At 54.1% G+C, this 22,440-nt stretch overlaps 4 protein-coding genes across 5 annotated transcripts; 1 reads left to right on the plus strand and 3 right to left on the minus strand.

Annotated features, from left to right (window-relative positions):
- Positions 1 to 5: 5 nt before the first annotated feature.
- CDK4 (cyclin dependent kinase 4) lies at positions 6 to 2,960 on the minus strand. Of its 2 annotated transcripts, XM_006740044.3 has the most exons (8): positions 2,757 to 2,957; positions 2,069 to 2,305; positions 1,775 to 1,910; positions 1,488 to 1,655; positions 1,244 to 1,353; positions 941 to 991; positions 667 to 802; positions 6 to 411 (listed from the first exon to the last, which is right to left on the minus strand). In XM_006740044.3, the coding sequence occupies exons 2-8, from the start codon at positions 2,284 to 2,286 to the stop codon at positions 319 to 321; spliced, it is 912 nt and encodes a 303-aa protein (XP_006740107.1). In that variant the 5' UTR covers positions 2,287 to 2,305; positions 2,757 to 2,957; the 3' UTR covers positions 6 to 318. The 2 variants fall into 2 exon arrangements, with proteins under 2 accessions (XP_006740107.1, XP_030891196.1); XM_031035336.2 differs by lacking the exon at positions 1,488 to 1,655 and having other exon boundaries at positions 2,757 to 2,960.
- Positions 2,961 to 5,813: 2,853 nt separating this feature from the next.
- On the plus strand, positions 5,814 to 11,144 carry MARCHF9 (membrane associated ring-CH-type finger 9). Its single transcript, XM_081821960.1, has 4 exons — positions 5,814 to 6,706; positions 7,770 to 7,925; positions 8,847 to 9,039; positions 9,302 to 11,144. Exons 1-4 carry the CDS (start codon positions 6,350 to 6,352, stop codon positions 9,634 to 9,636), a joined length of 1,041 nt encoding a protein of 346 aa, XP_081678086.1. The 5' UTR covers positions 5,814 to 6,349; the 3' UTR covers positions 9,637 to 11,144.
- Positions 11,145 to 12,971: 1,827 nt separating this feature from the next.
- CYP27B1 (cytochrome P450 family 27 subfamily B member 1) lies at positions 12,972 to 18,663 on the minus strand. The gene is made up of 9 exons (XM_006740042.3): positions 17,426 to 18,663; positions 16,590 to 16,780; positions 15,864 to 16,066; positions 15,584 to 15,784; positions 15,325 to 15,497; positions 14,945 to 15,117; positions 14,661 to 14,739; positions 14,179 to 14,376; positions 12,972 to 13,865 (listed from the first exon to the last, which is right to left on the minus strand). Exons 1-9 carry the CDS (start codon positions 17,618 to 17,620, stop codon positions 13,752 to 13,754), a joined length of 1,527 nt encoding a protein of 508 aa, XP_006740105.1. The 5' UTR covers positions 17,621 to 18,663; the 3' UTR covers positions 12,972 to 13,751.
- Positions 18,664 to 18,792: 129 nt separating this feature from the next.
- Positions 18,793 to 22,384, minus strand: METTL1 (methyltransferase 1, tRNA methylguanosine). Its single transcript, XM_006740041.3, has 6 exons — positions 21,912 to 22,384; positions 21,040 to 21,203; positions 19,905 to 20,089; positions 19,701 to 19,814; positions 19,444 to 19,545; positions 18,793 to 19,280 (listed from the first exon to the last, which is right to left on the minus strand). Exons 1-6 carry the CDS (start codon positions 22,022 to 22,024, stop codon positions 19,125 to 19,127), a joined length of 834 nt encoding a protein of 277 aa, XP_006740104.1. The 5' UTR covers positions 22,025 to 22,384; the 3' UTR covers positions 18,793 to 19,124.
- Positions 22,385 to 22,440: the final 56 nt, after the last annotated feature.

Consider the following 22,440-nt stretch of genomic DNA (forward strand, 5'->3'; position numbering starts at 1 on the left):
CCGTATTTCTTTGTTTTCTTTTGTTTTTCCTGTATAAAAAAGATCCCAATATCAAGATAGGAAAGGGGAGAACAAGGGACATACCCCTTGGTGTACGAAAATAAGGGGGCAGGAGAAGGATAAGCCTCAAAAGGGGGTGGGGGGGATGTCGTTAAGGCAGCAAAATATTCTCATAAAAAGTGGGAGGAGGAGTTTCCATAGCCTCAGAGATGAAGGCCGAGATGGCCTTACTCAACTGGGGGGCTCTCCACTCAAGTGTTCAAAGGAAGGAAAATGACAGCTTCTCTTCTCTCAGTATTGTTGCGGCCACTCCACTGCTCACTCTGGGTTACCTTCTGCCTTTTGTAGATAAGAGTGCTGCAGGGCTCGGAAGGCAGAGATTCGCTTGTGTGGGTTAAAAGTCAGCATCTCCTAAGATGGGGAGGCAAAGATCAAAAGACCATGAAGACAAAAAAAAAAGAAAAAGAAAAAGACTTGCTCACCCCCAACAATACCCAGGATGGGCTCTTTTTCTACATCCCTCTTTGTGGATGGCCTATTCACAGCAACAGTAAAAACTAGCCCATCCACCAACCAACTCTTAGTAACCGTGACGATTTGGGTCCTTTTTATACTGCTTTTATTCCCACCCCAACCTCACCCTGTGCCCATGCCCAAGCCCAGTACCAGCAGCAGCTGTGCTCCAGATTCCTCCATCTCAGGTACCACTGACTGCACTGGACGGGGCCCTCGGGGGGAAAAGGCTCCTCGGGGGAGAGACACATCTCGGGGCCAGTCATCCTCTGGGGGCAGCCCGATCAGGCTATGGGGAACAGGAGAGCTCTGGTCAAGAGGGTCCTTCTCCAGTCTCCACCTCCAGAGGCAGAGCCAATTGCCATCCGGGGCTCAGCAGAAAGAAGATTCAGAATGGAAAGTTCTTTTCCCCATGCTGGTCACTTACTCAAAGATTTTGCCTAACTGGTCAGCTTCAGAGTTTCCACAGAAGAGAGGCCTAAAGTGAGAAAAACACAGGTAGCAGTCATTTTCAAAGATATGGCAGTGGAATAATTATTACTACTGGCTCCAAACAGAGGGTGCGGAGAATATAGGGATGTGAAGTTCCTAATTTCAGGACATTTCAGAGTTTCTGGTTAGGAACAAAATGGTCAGTAATATTTAAGTGAAAGAATACGCAGGGAATGGATGTGGCTTATGACTAAGAGATTTGGGAAACTCAAGAGTTCAGGAGACTTGGGTCCCATACTTGCGGCGAAACATCTCTGCGAAGATACAGCCAACGCTCCACATGTCCACGGGTGTTGCGTATGTAGACTGCAGAAGAACTTCTGGAGCACGGTACCAGAGTGTAACAACCTGACCGGAATAAGAAAAGTAGATGAGAACCCTACGGGTTACCATGAACTACAACTGCTTGACTAAAGTCACGAAGCCCATGACTTCTCAACTGCTATGGTCAACCACTCTCCTACCCTCATCTTTCTACTGACCACAGGTGTAAGTGCCATCTGGTAGCTGTAGATTCTGGCCAGGCCAAAGTCAGCCAGCTTGACTGTCCCACCACTAGTCACCAGAATGTTCTCTGGCTTCAGGTCTCGGTGAACGATGCAGTTGGCATGAAGGAAATCTAGGCCTCTTAGAAACTGGCGCATCAGATCCTGGTTTGGAAGGGGGAGGAACAGAGGAACTGGAAACTAGGTACCATACCTGAAATCACAACAGGTTCTACTACAAAGGTCTCAATGTACCTTCTCAAGTGTCTACCCACCCTACTCACCTTGATGGTCTCCACTGGCAAACCTGGTGGGGGTGCCTTGTCCAGATAGGTCCTCAGGTCTTGGTCCACGTGCTCAAACACCAGGGTCACTTTGGTCTCCCGGTCAGTTCGGGCGGTGGCACAGACGTCCATCAGCCTGGCCAGAGCAAATGGTCACTCACTGATCAATCCCTTTGTTCCCAACATGGCCTCCCCTATTTCCTCAGGATCCCCACTTCTCTCCTGACCACCACTCCCCACCTATAAGTTGTCTTTTCCCCTTTACTGCCCACTCCTAACCCTCCACCGTCTCACCGGACAACGTTGGGATGCTCAAAAGCCTCCAGCCGCCTCAGTAAGGCCACCTCACGAACTGTGCTGATGGGAAGGCCCCCGCCAGCACCTCCTCCATTAGGGACTCTCACACTCTTGAGGGCCACGAAGTGGCCACTGTGGGGATCACGGGCCTTGTATACCGTTCCATAGGCACCAACACCAATCTCAGCCACTGGCTCATATCGAGGAGTAGCCATTCTCAGATCAGAGGAGACCCTACAATCACAAAGACTCCTGCCACCGAAAATCCCTTCCAGAGTTCAGATGGTATGAGCCTGCAGCAATAAAGTGACTCCCACAGAAGACATCACAAAGACACCACCACCACCATCCCGTCCCTTCCCCAATCTTCCTTGAGGCTGGCCCCTCAGGTAACACAATGACTCTAACCCCAACCCCTCCAGCCACGTGAAGCCCTAAAATAAAAAATTCCTTTTCCTTTGGGCCCGACCATCGCGCCCCGCACAAAGTTCTATCTCACACGACACACCCCTTGCATCGAAGACCCGACATCCAGGCCCTAAAATTACACCTCCCTATGACCACAAAGGAACAAATTACACCCTGCCTCACTTCCCGCCCTCGAGCAACCCTTCCATAACTTGTCCGCGTAGGCAGCCGTGGAGAGCGAAAACGGTCCCCATTCCTGGGAAGGGGCTATGCTTACCTCACTCCGTGCCGGGAGCTGCGGGGGCGGCCCGTTATCGGGGCCCCGGAGCCAGATCCTGCGGCGCCATACACTCGAGCTCTGTCCCGGGAAGCTGGACGCTACGGGCCCAACTATAGACACAGGCCGCAAGCTAGAACGGCCCCCTTACCCCCACCCTCACCATGTGACCAGCTGCCAAAGAGGCGCGCGGAAACTGGAGGGGCGGGGCGAAAGCCGGACGTTCGGAGCACGTGACGAGCCACTCATGCGCAGAGGGGTACCCAGGAGAGGCTTTGACTGGGAAGGGGGTGGGTAGGGGAAAGGGGCGGGAGGGTGGGTAGGGGAAAGGGGCGGGGGGTGGGGGTGGGAGATGGCAGCCACGTGATCTGTTGCTATCACACGTGACCGCTCGACTGCGCTCTGAGGAGCAGAGGTGTGGTTACGCGGCGGGGCACGTGACTGACTGCCAGACCCTGGCGGCGTTGAGGGGGCGGGGGAGACGAGAGAGGGTGGAGTCCAATGCGGTGCCATGGCAACCTGGGCCACCCAGATCCCAACTCAGGGTTGCAGGCCGAGCCTGAACGCTTCTCCAGTCTCACTACACACTGCACGTCTCTCACTCTCCATATGGTGGTCAGGGATCGGGAGGATGGGACGGGGGTCGAGAGGTGGTGCTGTAGCCTTTCCGCTTCCCTGCCATGGGAAAACATATTCTCATTTGTGTCTTTGTTTCATTCATTCATTCATTCAACAAATTTTTACTGAGTGCTTGCTTCCTGTGTGCATGAGGAGTTTTTTGGGTGTCTCCGTCACTAGCCCTTTAAAGTTTTGATGAGGCTGTCTGTAAAGATGTAGCCAACAGTGTGGTCGTATAAAATAGTAGACAATACCCATTTGAGGGCAAAACTAGGAATAAAGGATTGATGGAGGGTAGATTAATGCAGTAATCGGACAGGAAGAGTGTCAAGGTAATGCCCTCCCCTCTTCTAAATTCCACCCCTTCCTGGTAGTGTTAAAATAACGCTTTCTGGCAGAGAAGTTATCAATGAGCAAGAGACAGGAATACTTAACCTTTAAGCTTCTTTCCAACACTTAGATGCTATGATATATGTGTGTCTGTATATGTGTATACAAGTGTGTATATTTTACACGATATATATAGATGGATAGATACAAGAGTGAGCATGTGCAGGGAAGTTACCTCCACCACCACCTCGGACCATGGCATTGCATGAGAATGATTTGTGCTCTTCTACAAATCCTGTGACTCCTTGTTTGGGGTCATTCTGCTTCTCTCTTTTCCCCAGTGCAAGCTTTCTTAGCCCTTGCTCCTGGCCAGAACACAGAATTTTCAAAATAGCCTCTGCTCACAGACACTTAGGTAGACAACAGACAGGTTTCTCTGACTTTCCTTGTCTTTTTTTTTTTTTTTTTTTTTTACTTTCCTTGTCTTACTGGTTACTGGCTCCAACTTCTTTTTTAATCTCCTAAACCTTTAGGGGAATGGGACTAAGGAGGGAAGGGATCAATATCTCATTTGCAAGAAATTGTCTAAAATCTGAAACCATTTTATAACTCGATTTGCCACTCCTTCCACTTTTTTAAAAAAAGATTTTATTTATTTGAGAGAGAAAGAGAGAGAGAGAACAAGGGGGGAGGGGCAGAGGGAGAAGCAGACTCCCTGCAGAGCAGGGAGCCTGTCACAGGACTCTATCCCAGGACCCTGGGATCATGACCTGACCTGAAGGCAGATGCTTAACCGACTGTGCTACCCAGGCACCGCCCGCCACTCCTTCCACCTTAACTTCTATTCTCCTTAACCATCTAGTGGAGGATGTAAGAGCTCAGGCTTGAGATGACTATAAACCACACTCCAGGGCAAAATGGAATACAGGTAGGTACAGATTCCCCCTCTTGCATTCTGATAGTTGTAGCTCTGGGCCCTTGCTGGCAAGGGCAACTGGGACACTGGAAAGAAAAACCTCAAGATCTAAACTGGCTCAGGGGCTTCTGAGGTGAATGTTTTATTGGCTCTCTTGCTGGGACTGGTTGGTTTATAAACCTTCTGGCAGGCAAAGTGAGTTTGTCAAATTTCTTTCCTACACCAACAGGGTCCACTTCAGCTTCACCTTCCACAGCTTACTGTCTTTAGAATAAAAGTCATCCTCTATGTTGCCTTGGGTTCCAGCCCCCTTTGTGATTCATCCATCCATCCATCCAAAACATTTGAATACTTTATAAAAGCATTACTCTCCTTAATCTCTTTTCTTGAGGAGACTTCGTTTGGCAGTCTGTCCCTGGTTCCATACCCTCCCTTCTCCTGTTAATTACTCTTTTACTAATTAATTTTTTTCCAGTGTGTTTGACCCAGAGGGCTCCTCTGCAATCCCTTTTCCCTCAGCGTTGGAGAGGGAGGACATAAGTGTAAGGCAGAGATAATGTGATGAGGGGGAAGAGCTGGTTCTTAGGTCAAGGCCTCTGTAAAAGCAAAACCAAAGAGCTGCGTGTGTGTAGGTGTGTGTGTGGTATTCACTTCACTGTAGTGTGGTGGGGCAGGAGAGTACCAGGAAAGACACTCTCATCCCTTTAGCACTCTTGTCTCCCTTGCTCACTCACCTTCCTCACGCATTACAATTACACACTCTGTTTTTCATACAATCCGATTGCATCCCTTACACACTCATCTGTTTTCCACTGTCCCACACCGTGCACACTTTTCGGTCTTTTGTGTAAAAGTGTTTATTGCTTGAGTCCATCTCTTGCTCACCTTCCTCACACCTCAGACCCTTGCATAGCTCTTTCTTTGCACACTCCCATCTTGCACAAGCTTCTCCCTCCCTGGTGCACCTGTGTCTTTGACCACTCACCTTCCATCCTCACTCGCTCACCACCCCTCCCCCAGACCCCCATTAACACACCTATTCTCCTACCCGTGTGTACACCCCCCTTCCTTGGCCACTCCCCTCCCTCCACCCTCCCCCGGGCTCGCACACTCGCCCCCGCCTCTGGGGACACCTGCTCGTGCGGGGCAGGGCGGGGATGCGCAGCCGCGGCCACTTCTCTTCTCCCGCTCCCCGCCCCGCCCCTCCCTCCATCCCTCACCGGCTCCCCGGCTCCCGCCCCGCCCGCCCCGCCCGCCCGCCGCTCCGGGGGGGTCTCCGCCGCCGCCGCCGCCGGAAGGAGCCGCCATTTGCCACCGCCGAGCGCACGGGCCGAGCCGAGCCGGAGCCGGGAACCTGAGCGGGACTGGGGCCAGCAGGACGGCGATGGGGGGCGGCCCCGCCGCAGGAGGACTGGGGCGCGTAACCCCGGGGGCCCGGCCCGCTCCAGACCCGGACCCGTGGGGCGCGGCACCTTGAGGTCCCCCTCCCCGCCCCCTGCCCCGGCCATGGCTGCCCGCCCCGCCGCCCCCGGGCCACCAGCCCTCTCGGCCCCGCAAGCCCCGGAACCCCGGCTGTGGCAGCAGTAAACGGCGCTCTCAGGCCCCGAAGACCCCGGCCGGGCTCGGATCTCCAGCGCGCGCCCCCTTCCCGGCCTTGTCCTCTCCCTTCCCCCCCGCCGCCCTAGAGCCCCCCTTGCACGCCGCCTCCCGCCCCCCCGGCGCCCGGACGATGCTCAAGTCTCGGCTCCGCATGTTTCTGAACGAGCTGAAGCTGCTGGTGCTGACGGGCGGGGGGCGGCCCCGGGCCGAGCCGCAGCCCCGGGGAGGCGGGGGAGGCGGCTGCGGCTGGGCGCCCTTCGCCGGCTGCTCGACCCGGGACGGCGACGGCGACGAAGAGGAGTACTACGGGTCGGAGCCGCGGGCCCGGGGCCTGGCCGGCGACAAGGAGCCGCGGGCCGGACCCCCGCCGCCGCCCGCGCCGCCGCCGCCGCCTCCGGGCGCGCTGGACGCCCTGTCGCTCAGCAGCAGCCTGGACAGCGGGCTCCGAACCCCCCAGTGCCGAATCTGCTTCCAGGGTCCGGAGCAGGTCAGGCCTGGGCACCGGGCGGGGCGGGGAGGGGTGGGGGCGCGCGCACCTGGGGCGCCCTTGCCCACCACGAACAGGGGGCGGGGCCTGAGGAGGCAGGGCGGGACCCAGGACTCAGGACCCAGAGTGGGTACCGGGTGCGGCTGGGGGGGCTTGGCTGGAGAGTGCGGGAGCGCACGTTTGGGGTGGAGGAGGTCAGGAGTTTCCAGGGAAAGGGTGGGGCTTTCTCCTGGGAGGGCTCCAAATCCCTCTCATCCACTAACGGGGACAGCCTTTCTGCCCCACTTCTCTCACCCCGGGGTCTCTGTAGGCTGAGGGGCCTATTCACTCGGAGGTGGGCAGAGTGCTTCTGTTCCCCCTTTGAAGGGAGGGGCCCTGCTGGCGCCCTTGCCTCACTCAATATTTCTCTCCATGGGGCACTTTTCTTCACTTCCCATTCCGTAACTTTCCATCTCATTCCAAAGAGTACTCTTTGTTTAAATGTTATGGACAAAGTTGTCCCGGGATAGTGCTGGGGGGTGGGAGGTGTCTGTCATGAGAAATTATTCCTTGATTAAAGGCGGACACCCTCCGTTCCACACCCAGGATCTCTCCCCGCTTTTTGATACTTGGAACTGAGGACAATAACCCATCCCAGTCTGCACCACACGTGTGAAATACTTTACAGCGATGGGAAGGAGGAGGAAGGCATGGCTCAGAAGCTCTGATCCTCCCGTCCCTCCAGATCCTAAGGGGTAGCTTTCCATTTGGGAAGCCTTAAAGAGCACCCTCCCCAAATTTTAGGAAAGGAGGAGACCCAGTCATTCCTCCCCACCCCCACCCCATTTCTTTTTATCCTTCGTCTATTTGGTCAGGGAAGTTTACCTTCAGCTCTAACTTTTTTCTTTTTTGCTGTGGCTTTAGCCTCTTGCCCTATTTTGGGTGAAAGGCTTGAGGTGTTTTGTTTTGTTTTGTTTTGTTTTTTGTTTTTTTTAACGTTGGGGAATGACTGATATGGAGGGGTTGGAGAGGAGTGGGGTCGGGTGGTGACAGCTGACGGGGACCCTCCTCACTCTTCCTCCAGGGGGAGCTCCTGAGCCCCTGCCGCTGCGACGGCTCAGTGCGCTGCACACACCAGCCCTGCCTCATCCGCTGGATTAGTGAGAGGGGCTCCTGGAGCTGTGAGCTCTGCTACTTCAAATACCAGGTCCTGGCGATCAGCACCAAGAACCCGCTGCAGGTGAGGTGCAAGGAGAGAACTTCCAGACGGGGGCAAAGGCCTTTCAGCAGTCAGAATCAGGGACTCTCCAGGGAGCCTATTTATCTGTTTCATCTTTCCTCAAAGTTACCCCTACCCACTGTTATCACAATCTCCTGTCTGCCTGTAAATCCTCCCTTCATTTATTCACATTTATTGGGTGCCACCTGTAGTCCAGGCACTGTTCTAGGCACTGAGACAGGAAAAAAAAAAAAAAAGGCAGCAGCAGAAGATGATGATGATAGCAAACATGGTGTGTTTTCTATGTGTTACACTCTTGGTGTATAGTAACTCATTTATTTATTTATTTATTTATTTATTTTAAAGATTTTATTTATTTATTTGAGACAGAGAGAATGAGAGAGAGAGGGCACACGAGAGGGGGAGGGTCAGAGGCAGAAGCAGGCTCCCTGCCGAGCAGGGAGTCCGATGTGGGACTCGATCCAGGGACTCCAGGATCATGACCTGAGCCGAAGGCAGTCGCTTAACCAACTGAGCCACCCAGGCGCCCTATAGTAACTCATTTAATCTTCATAATAATCCTATTAGTTATGTGCCATTATTATCTCCATTTTAAAGATGAGGATATTGATGCTCAAAGAGATATAAAAACCTTCCCAAAGTTACTCAGCAAGTAAGTGATGGAGTTAGGATTTGGAATTCAAACCTAGATGGTCTGGTCAGAGCACTTGCCTGATCCTGCCTTCCTAAAATAAGACAAATGGTCTCAAACAATGTGAAAAGTGCTCCATACTATGTTTGATCAGGGCACAGAGGAGACAGATTGCTAATCCTGCCTGAAGGGTTTCAGGAAGGCTCTGGAGCATCTTCCTCTTCAGGGCCACTCATCACCTGACCCTCCTTCTCTTTCTGTAACTTTTTGGAGCCCTTTCTCCCACACAGTGGCAGGCCATCTCCCTGACGGTCATCGAGAAGGTCCAGATCGCAGCCATAGTCCTGGGCTCGCTCTTCCTCGTCGCCAGCATCTCCTGGCTCGTCTGGTCCTCACTCAGCCCTTCAGCCAAGTGGCAACGGCAGGATCTGCTCTTTCAGATCTGCTACGGCATGTACGGCTTCATGGATGTCGTCTGCATAGGTGAGGGCCCCTCTCTCCCCCTTACCTGCTCAGTGTCTTCCTGCAGCTCACACACTTAACTTTCCTTGCCCGTTCCCTCAGCTCCACAGCCACATCTTCTACGATTGGGAGCCTCTAAGGCTATCTTGGTGCCTCTCCCTTCCCTGCTTCCTCAGGCCTTTTACAGACTCCATCTCCTCACTCTGGAGAAATACTTGCTTAAGTACCTTTGGCCTAGGTCTGGGCAGCAGGTGACCCTGGATTTCTTCTCCCTTTTGCTCAGGCCTCATCGTCCACGAAGGCTCCTCCGTCTACCGCATCTTCAAGCGCTGGCAGGCAGTGAACCAGCAGTGGAAGGTCCTGAATTATGACAAGACCAAGGACATAGGAGGAGATGCAGGGGGAGGGACGGCAGGAAAGCCAGGCCCCAGGACCTCACGGACGGGCCCCCTCTCTGGGGCTACCAGCCGCCCCCCGGCTGCCCAGCGCATGCGGACGCTCTTGCCTCAGCGCTGTGGTTACACAATCCTGCACCTCCTTGGACAGCTGCGGCCACCAGATGCCCGTTCCAGTTCCCATTCTGGCCGAGAGGTTGTCATGAGGGTCACCACGGTCTGAAACTGAACTCCAGGAGCAGGGATCTTGAGTCGATGCATCGGCCAGAGATAACCTGTCATGGCTGCTGGAGGTACCACCTGGACAAGGTGTTTGGGGCACACTGCCCCCACCACTGAGGATCTCTGTGGGCAGCCTCAAGCTGGAGACATTGTCTGGCCTCTACTACCCACTGGGTAGAGACACCTGGATGACATTCCAGTCCCCACCGATAGCTCCTCACACTCATCCTGGGGCAGCCAGTGGGCAGGTGGGGAGAGCACCTTTTCTTCCCTAGAGAACCGTCCTTACCTCAGCTCCTAGGGCCTCCAGCCCCCCAGCTCCACCATGGTGACTTGGTGAAGGGGGACCAATGCCAGAAGAAAGGGGTTGTAGACCCCCCATTCCCCACCCCATGGCCACAGGGCAGCTGGCAATAAGACTAGTGTACATTGACCTCCCGTTCCCTGCATGAGGGCGGGGGGACCTCCCCCTGCTCCACCCCCCATTGCATGGGGGGGAGGGCATAAAGAATCATTTATATGCACGTGGAGACTCCTTTCTCATCTGGGGCTTTTCTGGAGGGTTGGGAGGTGTGGGGAGGTTTCTCTGCAGGGGTTGCAAATCCCAAATGCAGCAGTGGGTTCTGAGCTGGAGGTGTGACTCCCACTTGCTGGTGAATAATTCACAGTGGCTGCTAGGTGGCAGTGCTCAGAGGTATCTAAGGGGTGGACCTGCCACCTGCAAGTTGTATGATTTAGAAGAAAAAAAAAAATCTCTCCGCCGTGGTTTTCCTGTCTACCTCATAGGGTTGGAATGAGGATAAATGAGGGACAGGTTGAATGCCATTGCAAAGAAAATTAGTGATGGCGTAAAAAGATTTCTAGACTAGTTGATGGTCCATTTATTTCAAATAGTAGCTGGTTAACAAATTCCAGAATGTGTTTTTTCATCTGGAGTTGCACAGAGCCTTGGAAATTTGTGTTGAGTATCATAATAGAAATGGAAATATGAGGGGAAATGGATATTGCAAATGTGAAGGATGGTGGTTATTTGCAAAAATGAGAGCTCCTCCAACCCCCTAAACACGGGGCTGGGGAAGGATGGAGCTATCCTTCTTGCTCTGGGGATCTTGTGGGTTCTATTAGTCCTTCCCAGGTAATGTGCGCACCCAGGGAAGTGGTGTGAAATGAATTTGGACTCATTTGGAGTGAGACAGACAGAATGTCCCCATGTTATGAATCTCCAACCCCGGCTTAAGCTACTCCTATGGCAGTTCAGGGTCACAGGTCTGATCCTGTGCCCCAGCTAGTGGTATTAACTAGGAAGTATTGTGCCTGGAGGCAGCTGTGTAGAGGGCTGTTGTTTATAGAGAAAGGGTTTGGGAAGGACTGGTTAAAATGTGGGTCAACCTGAGGCCTTCACCCTTTCTCCTGAGGCCTTGGGGCTGTGTATTATATGAATGGTGGTGTCTTTTAAGTGAACTATTCATCAGCAATTAAAATAATTACTTCATACATTGTTAAGTCAGATCCAGACGCCTTTCCTATTATTGGTCCTTTTCTCAGGAAGGTTCTGCTCTGCCTCCTCCCTGGGGATGTTTTGGGGGAAATGCTTCTCTACTAAAGGTCACACACACTTGCCCTGGAAATGGTCTTCCTTTGTCCTTCTCTGAAAGGGGGAGTCTTGGCTGCTGTCCATGGTGCTGGCACTCAGACTTGCCTGGGAATGTTCACATTGAAGCCAGACTCAGGTTTGAGTCCCTGGAAGTATTGAGGTGTATCACTTCTAACCTCTGAGGAGATCAAAAAGAGGGGACAGAGGCCAAGTGCTCCATTTTTTTCCAGTGGGATATCGTTTCCCTAGAGAGACAACCCTCTATATTCTCCACCTGGGAAGACAGAAGGGCCAGACTTTCCTGATTTGCTATTCACAAAATAGCTGGTGGGGGCCAGAAGGGAGATAGCAAATCAGAGTGACTACTATTACCTATCCTGGCAAATATGACCGGTGGGTATGCCACAGGTGGGGTTTCTTGTGCCAAGCCCAGACTGTCCCTCATGATGGCCCTCCATGGAAGCTTAGACGTGCCAAAGAACATACACACACAAACACACCCTCTCTGATTCCACTCTGGGTCCTAAAACTGGGCCAGGCGAGACAGTATGTTTCCCTCCCTTTCAGTACCATGGGAGGTCTTGCTTGATATAGGGGTTAGGACCAGCAATCAGTATGGTCCCTTCTCCTTCCCTTTTCCCAACTTAAAGAGATTCGTGTCACAAAAGGGTGATGGGAACTGCTGCCCTCCTCAAGTAGATCAGTCGTACTTGCCCAGTGAGGAATGTGGGTGTACAGAATTCTCATCACTGATTCCAGGGGAAAGAGTGTGAGAGGAAGCTGGGCTTTATTCTCCTTCAAAGTTCGGATCTGCTAAAAACCAGGTCAGTTTGGTTCAGGTTAAGCTTAGTGATAGGGGAGTGGGGGTGGACACAGAATACGGTAGAGGAGTTGAGAGGTGGGGCAGTAAGGGCACACAAACCTTGGTCTCTGCACAAGGCCTCAGGCATACTGTGCCCTTCTGTACATCTTACAAAGATAGATGCCCTCGGAAGGCCCAGCGGCAGACAGCCTCTGTGGTCAGGGAGCCCTGCCTAGGGCAGGGGGCCAGGCTTGTGGAGGAGGAGGAGGCAGGGGGCAAGTCCTGACATGGGGAGGGCAATCTAGGCTAGGGAGGGGCTGCGGGAAGTGTGCTGAGAGATTGATTTGTATGGAAGATGAGTTAATCCGTATACATCACAAGGGGAGAACTGTGCCCAGACTCTGGGGGGGCCAGAGAATGCTGACTCAGGGAAACAGAGGCTCCTTCTGCCCTCCCCACTTCTGCCTCAGTGCCCCAGGGCTTCCGGCCACCCCCACACTCGGCTTTCATCCCGTCTGTCTGACTTCACTTCTGTGCATGTATCTGTCTTTCTCTGAAGGAAATTACCTCAGAGCAACTTTTCCAGAGAGGGCAGATATCCTTTGGTCCTGGCAGTCCAGGTTCCAAAAGCACTTCCACCAAAGAGTCTGTTGCCTCGGCCATCTCTGCAAATCCCTAGCTCCCCAACCCATTTTTAAAGGCTAACCCTTGGTGTTACTTCTCACCACCACCCCCTTAATCTCTTACAGGGAGCCAGACTCTGGCTCTTCCCAGTACAGACAGAACAGTGTTGGGTTTGTGATGCAAACCACTCTCCCAGGTGTCTAGACCTCCCATTGTTATGGAGGTCACTCCCAGGATCAGATAAATCAAAGTAGGGGATTTGGTGAGGGTCTTGCCTCCAGGACTTGTGGAAGAGAAGTAAGTCAAAAACCAAGGATGGAACATTTCATTCTTTTATTTCAAAACTATGAATATTAAAAAATTCCAATATATAAAAGGAAGGCTTAAGCAGGTATAAGGCCAAAAGATGTCTGCCCAGGAACTAAATGGTGGGACAAACGAACCCCTAATAGTGACCAGAGAGTCAAGGAGAGTTTCAAAACATCATAAACCAGGTGAGGGCAGACTCACCTTGCCAGGGGCAAGATGAGGAAGAAAAAGAGTAGACAGAGTCTGGTAAGCTGCTTATCCCTTCTGCCACATGGTCCAGATTCAATCTGAGAACCCGTATGGCATCACCCAATTAGGGGATATAAAGACTGAATAAGGTCTCATTCTTCCTCTCAAAGAGCTCACATGCAAGAAGGGAAGACCAACCAGGTGCAGACCAGATGCATAATTACTGAGCTCACGTGGTGATAAGTGCTTACTCAGCAGCTCCTGAACACTGTGGAAGCCCCAAAAGGGCAGTGGCTGAATCCTTCCTCAGGCCACCCAACATTATTAAGATCTAAGCTGGCCCTTGAAGGATGCATATGATAAGACCAGGAGAAAAGCTGAGTAGGCAGAGGGACTATGGTTTTCACAGGGCCTGATGGGTCAGGCCAAGGCACATTTCACACCTTGGTCAGGGCTGCTTCAAGCAGTTTGCTAGTGTCCTTCTAACCAGTCTGGTCAAATAGACAGGTCTCAGGGGGAATACATATCTCTTGGTCTTGTGCCTAATAAATCCCTACAATGAGAGAAAGGGTGATGATGATAGCCTCCTTCCATGGGACTATCTGTCCACAAACTGTAGGTTGATGCTCCTCTCGGGTACCAGGACAGTCCGGGTCATGGGTCGGATTGGGGCAGCACCTGGCTCAGGCTTCACCTCAAAGTGGGTCAAGATCTGGAAAGGGAGGAAGAAGGCTATCACTTTGGGAGGGGTCTACAATGGTGGGTTTGATTGGTAAAGGGTATTATTATGTTAGGTCGCTATTGAAATGACACCTGTGGTCAGTAGGGAATTTCTTAAGGGATTATGGCAGGGGGAAAAAAATAGTCCAAATACCCTTGCTCACTCTGTAGCTTAAAACAGGATTGCTGTATTCAGAGGATTAGGTTTACCAAGTCATATATTTTGCTATGCTTGTCAGAAGAGCTCATGGCTTTAGAGAGTTAGGGTCTCTCATGTCTGGGGAAGGTATGTCGAGATCACTCACCTGAGCCAAAGCCATCTGCAGCTCAAGCTCTGCCAGGCGTCTCCCCATGCAGCTACGCTTGCCGAAGCCAAAGGGAAGAGATGCAAATGGGTGGGGGGCTGGACCTTCCCCCAGCCATCGAGCTGGACGAAAAGAATTTGGCTCTGGGAACTGGGCAGGGTCCCTTGAAGTGGCATAATGACACAGTGTGACCAGCGTCTGATGGGGAAAGAACATAAACTTGTCAGTTTGGGCCCATGAATGCAGGGAGGGACATGGAAAAGAGGATATATGGATTGGAGCAAAGGCGGGCTCTGGTTGGTGAGGGGGTAAGTTTTCTGGGGCTACTTTTGGAATGATTTCTCCACTGCCCCGTTACATCCCGGAGAGAGGCATTCAGGCCAAAGGGAAGGTGAAGGGCTTATATGGAGTGTTTGAGAACAGGATGGGGCCCAAGATGGTGAGGGATGGCTTAACAAAAGGGGCCCATAGGCTCTACTCACGTTTTTGGGGATAACATAGTCACCCACACGAACGTCTTTGTCTGGGACACGGGAATTTCCAGGTACCACAGGGTACAGTCTGGATTGCAGAACAAGAGGGAAACAGCAAGGTGAGGCTGGGGGCTGTAGCCTCCCTGTTGTCCCCAAGCCTCCTACGTCCAAACCCAATCTTGGCCAGGAGTAGGTACCATTTTCCTCTGCTGGCTCTCCCCACTCCCATTTACCATCTGCTTCCCCAGCCCTTCCCAACATTTTCTTTAGCTTCTCCTCTCCCATCCCCTCACCTTAGCACTTCCTTGACCACTGCCTTCAGCAGGGGCAGCTGGGATAGAGCAGCAGCTGAGGGGTGGGCATTGGAGCCAGGGCCCAGGGCAGCTGTGATCTCAGAGTGGAGTGCCTTCTGGACTTCGGGGTGCCGAGAGAGTTCATACAGAGCCCAGGAGAGTGTGTTGGATACCTGAGAGGACAGTTGAGAGCCTCAGAGGTGTTGAGAGTGGACACCCAGTAAAGGGGGGCAGAATATGAGGCAGTCTGGAGCTCAGGAGGTGTTAAGTCAAGCTGGCCGAAAGGGTCATAGTGGATCCCCTGCAGCAGCAAAGTGGCCCCTGAAACTGGAGAGGCTAAGCTCTGGAAGTGGGGCTCCCAACATGGAGAAGAACCTTACTGTGTCCACTCCAGCCAGTAGCAGCTCCGTCACATTGCCCAGGATGGACGGAGCAGGCAACTCTTCCCGGAACAGGAAGTAGGTCAGGTGTGCCCCAGATCCCATGTCCTCCTCAGGCTTTCCCTTGCTCCTCAAGGCTACCTCAGCCTCTCGCCTCTCCACGTGCTGCTGGGCTGTGTGGGGGAGAAGGTACAGGGGTGCCTCACCATCCCTGAACAGCTTTATGTTCCCCTATCCCCACTTCATTTCCGTGCCTTACCAAAGGCAAACATCTGGTCCCAGTCTCGGCAGAGGCGGCCCCAGGGTCCGGGCACCAGGCGGTGAAGCCAGCTGGGCATCGCCATGGTCAACAGCGTGGACACAAACACCGATCCCACCGCGCGGATGAAGGTCTCTGTGTCTGGGGGCACTTCGGCCTCCAGGCAGCCCAGGCGGGAACCCAGGAGCACCGCGGCTATGCCTGGGCGGGAGGGGGCGCTGTCAGGGCACCGGGAGACCAGGCGGGGGCCTCCCACGCTTGCCCCTGTCTTGGGACTCACCTTCTAGTCCAAACTTGTAAAACTCTCCTGCCACGTCCCGAACCAGGGTGGGCGGCCCAGTCCCACGTCCCCGTTGGTGCCGCAGTCGCCGCACAAGGTCATGGACCACGTCGTCCAGGGTCCCGGCATAGCGGGCGGCCGCTTGAGGCGGGAGGAGCAGCGGGGCCAGGAGGCTGCGGAGCCTCTGCCATTCTTCTCCTTCCCTGCGGGTGTGCAGAGAGGGGGCGCGTCAGGGCGGATGAGGGTGTGTGGAGGCGGCCCGACGGGGCTGGCGGCAGTGAAGATGGAGCGAGTTCGCCTGGGGTGGCCAGGAAAAGGATTGCGGCTGCTCCCTTGGGGTACAAAAACCTGCTCCTGCCTGCGCCGGCTTTCCGTCCCCCTTCCTCGTTGCTCATTTCCTGGCCCCGGGGCGGGGGGTGGGGGGTGGGGCTGGGTTCCTGGGTAACTTGAGTCACGGAATCTCACATTCCATCTAGGTCCTGGTACCTTCGCCCCTTCCGCGGATTTCCAGGATTGCGGACTCCAAAGACAGGGAGATGGGTGGGGGACAAAGGCGGGGTTCTACCTGAGCCTAAACGAAACAGGCTGGAGTGGGAAGCCCAATTTATCAGACGGTTGGGGGAAAAGGCCAACCTCCCTCCACACCCCGAGACAGACTGTTTCCAGACCAGTCACAGGAGAGGGACGCAGCTGGGCGTTTGGGTGTTGGGGCCAGAGAGGACTCACGCGGTGAGCAGCCCGCAAGCCTGCTGGCGGTGGCGACGGTGCTCTGCCCAGGGTGAGAAGCTGCAGCGCTCGGGCCGGGGCCCCTCCTGTCGCAAGAGCTGCTCGACGAGTGTAGGGGCCGCCAGGTACACAGTGCGCACCCTCCCGAAGCTGGCCAACCACACAGGCCCGAAGCGTGAAACGCCCTGCACCTGGGAGAATGGGCACAGTGGACACTGGAGACCCTGGGCCCAGGACTTCCAGCTTGGTCCGTCAAGGGTGTTGGCTGGGCTTTGCAAGAGGGAGGGAGCTTGTTTCTTCACTGGCTCCCAGCTAGTTTATAGCCCTGATGCTGCAAACCCTTCCTCCTTTTCTTTCCCCCACTTCCCATCCCTAGGAAGTTTGAGTGATGGGCAAAGTGGAGGAACTCCGCACAAAGCAGACATTCAGGACCTCTCTTGGGTCACCTGGGCTGAGCCGACGCGAAGAAATCCCTGAAGGCTCCTCACGTGGACTATCTCAGAACGAAGCCCCAGTTAACTGAAGAGGAGCGCCTGTAGCTTTAAGTCGGACGCGAGGGGAAGGTACTGTGCGTTTCTGCCTCCCGCGCACTTCTTCTGGACCTACCTGGCACCGACTTCCGCACAGCGAGAAGGCGCTTTTTGAGGGCACTCTTCTGCTGGGTGTGGGGATGGACTCCCGCGCAGGTCGAACCACCGCCCGCAGTCCCAACTTTTCTAATTCATGGGCATCTGTTCTCACTGGCCCTCCTCCTACTTTCTGCACTAGTCTGTCCTTTCTGGTGTTGTCAAAGCCACCTTCCCCAGCATTCCGTTCCCAGGAACGTCCCCTTCTACCTGCAGCTCGTGTAGCCGTGACAGACCCCCCTTGCAGAAAAGTTCAGCAAGGAAGCCTGGCGTGGAGGGGCCTGGGATGTCCGCCAAGCTCCGGGGCGCTGAGTCGGAGCCTCTGGAGCCCAGTGAGGCACCTGGCTTGGGAGCACAGTGGATGCGATGGAACACTCTGGAGGCGAGCTTGAGGGTCTGGGTCATGGTCTGGGTCAGGGAAGCGGCAAAGGAGAGCACTTCTCTCAGGCATCTTGCTTGCTTGCCTGAACCCCTATTTAACCTTTGGGTGAGATAGTGGCAACGCCCCCTCTGCAAGCTCCTCAGCCAATCCCCTCTCCTGAGTGGTCCAGCTAGGGATTAGCACCCAGGCACAGTAGGCGGGGCTGGGGTTCCCTGGCAGCTCTCTTGGGTCTCATGTTGCAATGACCTTCTTGGGAAGGGAGGTCTGCCTTGGTTTCCCCCTTCTGGGCTGGTGCCCTAGTCCAGCCGCCTAAAGATCTCTTCCTGGGAAAGTCTCTCTGGTGAGGTTTAGGATACGGAGGTACAGTCAGTCCCTAGTATTCCCACTTCCTCAGGGAGCCAGGCCCTCTTGGGACCATCCTCAGGAATTCCCCATCCTCAGCTCCTTCAGGAAGGGAAGAGGCACAGCTGTAGCTTTATATTCTTGGCTTATGGGGCTGCGCCTTTGCCGTAGGTAAGCAGAACTTTTTGGCACTACCACATCTTCCCCACCTCCTGTACCTGACACTGGGCAGATGGTGGGTGAGTTAATGGGTTAAAATGGCTCCAGGAGCCTTCATCTTTGTTCCTTGGGAAGAAGGGGGTGGTCTCTTAGGTCAACACACCCTGTCCTTCCAGCCATGGGAACCTAGGGCTTCAGGAGCAGAAACAAAGGAACCTTTTGCAAATCAGAAAAGTTCAGAGATTTCTCTGGGCTCTTGGATGGTTGTAAGGGCTACGTGAGTGCTCTGAATCTCCAGCTGACTCAGTCCTCTTTGTGGGGGGGGGGGATTTCTAGTCAGCAGCCCATTTTTGCTTTTAGCCTCAGAATCTTGCACAGTTTAGTTCTCTGCTCCTCACTCCCCCACCCTGCCCCCCCTGGGCTCTGTGCCAGTCAGTTAGCTCTGAAGTTCTGGAATCGAAGGTCAACATGAAAAAGGAGAGGGTCTCCACCACCCCGACGCAGGACTCTCCAGAGACAGTAACAATAAAGACAGCAGATTCCTCAGGTCAAGTCTCAGGCAGGGAGAGGATGGGGGATGGGAGAAGGCACGTGATACATGCTCTAGCCGTTCCTGAGAAACAGCAGCACAGGCATGTGCACACGTATACATGTTATCCCCAGGACTGCAAAGTAAACACAAGTGGACAGGCGATTTGAGTCTAGCAAGCAGTTTAGATGGAGAGTGGAGAATTGTATTCCTCACTCCAGCTGAGAAGGAGATCCCAGAAGGAGAAGGAAGTGCTAAGGAAGAGCAAGACCCCACACCCTTCCAAACATCCCTTCTGGTCCAAGATCTTTTGACCTTCCCAGTTAGCTTCTTTTGCTTTCTGTTGGTGGTAGACGGGCAAGAAGATGAGAGGTCAGTTGTGAATCCCAGGCTTCTGGCCTGGGCAGTTCCCCAACTTCTTTGAAAGACTGTCGCCTCTCGGCCCTAGCAGTCTCAGCTGGGAAGGTCCTGGGGTCAAGCTAAGGCAAGGCAGGCCGTCAGTGGCCCAGGGGGGTGGGATTGGGGGCCACTGCCTGGAGGGTGGGATCCTGTATTCTTCGGAAGATGGCTGGGAAATTCTTGCCTCCGTTGCGTAAGACTTTCTTGCCCTCCTCGGTTGAGGTGCCCAGATGTCCCACAATGGGGTCTTCACTCTGAGAAAAGGAAGGGTCTGATAAGTCCTTGCCCACCTTTCAGATGGCCCCTGGCCCTGAGACTCCCATCCCATCCTCCTGGCACTGAGCTGGGTTCAAAGAATACAGAACCACTCTGGAAAAGGCTTCCATCTTCACAACTCCCCTCAGGCCCCCTACTTACCAGTTCCTCCAGGGGCACACGCTCAAACAGGGGGTGCCTTTCAAAATGGGTGCACATCCAGTCATGTAGCTCCAGCACATCAGTTATGGTGTATACCAGCCCCTGCAGAGGCAAAATCACCCGAGACGGGGGGCTGCATGCAGTTGAGCAGGGGGATGATGGGAGTGGTGGTGTGAGTCCTAAATGCACCCCCACTGAATTCTTAGTGGAAGGCCTCCGAATGGGCCACTCACCTCTCCCTCTCACTCCCGACTCACCCCAACTCTAAGCACGTAGGCATATTCTGCCAGCAGCGTGGGACTGATGATTCGCCACTTGTGCTTTGTCCGCTTGAAATGTGGGTCAGGGAAGAGGAAGAACATCTTTGTCAGCTGTGAGACAGACATGCATCGACAGGGTTGAGAGCCCGGCTTCAGTGCCCCACGTGCCTACCAGCCTAACCCACCGGGGCCCCTCCCCACCTGGCCCTTGCGGAAGAAGTTAGGAAGGTGTTTCATGGCATTGCTACGGAGACAGGCGATGTTCTGGAAGCCACCTCCAGGAGCTGCTCGAAGGGCCCGAATCCGGTCTTGTACATAGTCTGAGACTTTCACCCGGATCTCCAGACCTAGAATCAGTGTGTCTGGGAACAACGGTGACAGTTCCACTGGACACAGAAACAGGAATGGAATCGTCAACCTCATACTTGCAGGAAGTGCAAAGGGGTCAAGAAAGGAAAGGAAGTGTCACTGTGCAACTCCCAAAATCAGGAATGGCAAATGTGGATGGAGAGATACCTAGATGGCTGGTTCTATGCTGGAGAAGGGGGTTAAGCTTAGGGTTAGGCTTAGATCCAAAGACTGTCACCTGGACTGGAAGTGGGAGGGCCTGCAGATACACGTATATTTGTAAGTGCTTCCGAGTTTTCAGTGTTTTCACACATCGTCTCAGTTAATCCTCCTAACGCTCTGTGGTAAATCGAGAAGATGAGGATACTGAGGTCAGAAACGGCCAAGGTCACAGAGCTAAGAAGAGGCAGAACTGGAACTTGAACCGAGCTTTTCTGCCCCCAACTACCATGTTTTTCCTCTCTCTGTCATGCTGTTACCTCTATGGGAAGATCTAAAAATAGAGAAGTGGCCTGGCACGCAGGATTGGGACAATACAGACAATACAAGAGGAATTTGAAAACATGAGAGTAGAGCAGAAACAATGAGTTTTGGTGAAGGAGGGGGAAGGAGAGGGAGAGTGGTGGAATCCCTCAGAAATACAGTTCAGGATCACTGGCTACAGTGACTAATCTCTGACGCTCGTGCTGACCAGCTCACTGACCCGGTACCTTGCAGGTGAAATGCCTCAAGTAGAGACTGAGACCAGGGGTGGGGCCAGACAAGACAACCCAAGTTCTAAGAGGCATTTGAGACAACACCCTCCCTTCTCCAGGACAAAGGCCACAGACTCAGAGTACAGAGAAAGTGGAGGCTCTCCACACTGATGTCACAGCGCTGGTGTCTGGTCCGAAGGGGAAAGGCCAACTATGGCCCCCAGCAAACCTGCTGAGGTAGCAGAACCTAGGCATTGCCTCTCTGTGCCCTAGAGGAAAGGCCAGAGTGTTACCTAACAGGCCACCATAGCCACAGCCTATGTCTGCAAACTCCACTTGGGCCTGAGCTCTCTTTTCTTTCTTATCCTTTGGGTCATCGTGGCTCTTATTTTGAGTCAGTGGAGCGAAGAACTCCGGGTATAGCTCAGACCAGTCCATCTCTTCAGGCTTCACAGGGCTATTGGAGAGAAGACATGAGGGACATGAGAAGGTTGGTCAAGCCATTGTGGAAGTGGTACTGCGTGTGAGTGGGCGGATGGGTAAGGGTGGGAGGTAAATGGGAAGAGCGATTCTCAAAAATTCTGTAACAGTGGGCCCTGTGGTCTCTAGGAGACACAGTGGAAACCACCCTTAACCGCAAGTGTGAATCACAGGCCCATCATGAGGCTCATGATTGCTGACCTGCCCATCTCCACTTCTAGGAGTCGATGTGACTCTGGTCAGGCAGCTCTCCTTTCTGGGTCACAAGTTCCCTTCCCCCAGAGATTGGCTACCTCTGTTTATGTGCTCTGTGGGAAGAGGATGGACTAAGGCGTGGGCGGGATTTGTGTGTATGTTTGTCTTTTTATTAAATCCGATCAACGAAACCGAAAGGTGGAAACGACATTCTGCCCGCAACACTCCAGTCTAAATTACTCTCCCTTCCCGGACTTGCACCGCTACCGAGACTTCGGGCAGAACGCCACGCCCCCTCCCAACCCTCCAACTCCGCCCTCCCCTAAATCTCCCCGACCCACCTCTAAAGCTGACGTCACCCAGCCGATCCTCCCCGGTCCGTCTGAGACCCTGCAGACCGTCCAGAACAACAGCCCTTTCGGACTGCTGCGAACGTTCTGCCCTCCTTTGCCTCCCCCTGCTCCCGTCCCCCCCTGCCCTGCTCACTCACTAGCGCAGCGTGTGGTCAGCCATGGGGTTGGAGTGAGCACGTTGCCGATAGTAGCGCTTCTGGGGCTGCGGGGCCTCAGCTCCTGCCGCGTCCCCAGTCTCGGCTCCCGCCATGATCCCCAGTCCCCGGTTTCTCTACTGAACCCACGTGAAGACCAAGGCCCAGGCGCACGATAATGACGCAATCAGGAGCGTTGAGAGCAGATCCCGCCTCTTAAAGACCCAAGAGTGTACTCCGCGGATCTGGACGGGGAGGGTGGGCGGCAGCCGGAGCGGTAGGGGGCCTTCGCGACGCGGGTCTCCAGCTGGACTGGCAAGGCCAGACCCGGCACCCTACCTCTTTCGTTAGCCCGCTTCTCCTTGGTCTGGGATACTATCCTAGTTGCAGGTACCTCTGCACCCCGCAGGTGAGAGGAGTCCCAGGACCCCGCTTCCTACAGAAAAATCCTCACTCCTCTCCCCTCACCCCCGGTCTCAGACCTGTCGGCCCTGTCTGCGCCGCGTGGTCCGACGTGAGCGCCGTCGGTGTG

Source organism: Leptonychotes weddellii, chromosome 5, assembly GCF_054177405.1.
Source record: "Leptonychotes weddellii isolate Sample4059 chromosome 5, ASM5417740v2, whole genome shotgun sequence".
Lineage (NCBI taxonomy): Eukaryota > Metazoa > Chordata > Mammalia > Carnivora > Phocidae > Leptonychotes > Leptonychotes weddellii.

Bases quoted from the DNA above. Each gene is read 5' to 3' on its own strand.
- CDK4 (XM_006740044.3), bottom strand. From the start codon at position 2,286: ATGGCTACTCCTCGATATGAGCCAGTGGCTGAGATTGGTGTTGGTGCC. The intron at 803-940 runs GTAAGTGACCAG...TGTTCCCCATAG, and splicing joins CAGTTAGGCAAAATCTTTGA to CCTGATCGGGCTGCCCCCAG. The intron at 412-666 runs GTACTGGGCTTG...TCCCCATCTTAG, and splicing joins CTGGAGCACAGCTGCTGCTG to GAGATGCTGACTTTTAACCC.
- MARCHF9 (XM_081821960.1), top strand. From the start codon at position 6,350: ATGCTCAAGTCTCGGCTCCGCATGTTTCTGAACGAGCTGAAGCTGCTG. The intron at 7,926-8,846 runs GTGAGGTGCAAG...TCTCCCACACAG, and splicing joins GCACCAAGAACCCGCTGCAG to TGGCAGGCCATCTCCCTGAC. The intron at 9,040-9,301 runs GTGAGGGCCCCT...CCTTTTGCTCAG, and splicing joins CATGGATGTCGTCTGCATAG to GCCTCATCGTCCACGAAGGC.
- CYP27B1 (XM_006740042.3), bottom strand. From the start codon at position 17,620: ATGACCCAGACCCTCAAGCTCGCCTCCAGAGTGTTCCATCGCATCCAC. The intron at 16,067-16,589 runs GTGAGTCCTCTC...GCACACCCGCAG, and splicing joins GCTTGCGGGCTGCTCACCGC to GGAAGGAGAAGAATGGCAGA. The intron at 13,866-14,178 runs GTGAGTGATCTC...CTCCCTTTCCAG, and splicing joins TGCAGATGGCTTTGGCTCAG to ATCTTGACCCACTTTGAGGT.
- METTL1 (XM_006740041.3), bottom strand. From the start codon at position 22,024: ATGGCGGGAGCCGAGACTGGGGACGCGGCAGGAGCTGAGGCCCCGCAG. The intron at 20,090-21,039 runs GTAACACTCTGG...TTCTGTGTCCAG, and splicing joins TGGCTATGGTGGCCTGTTAG to TGGAACTGTCACCGTTGTTC. The intron at 19,281-19,443 runs GTAAGTAGGGGG...TCCTTTTCTCAG, and splicing joins GTGTGCCCCTGGAGGAACTG to AGTGAAGACCCCATTGTGGG.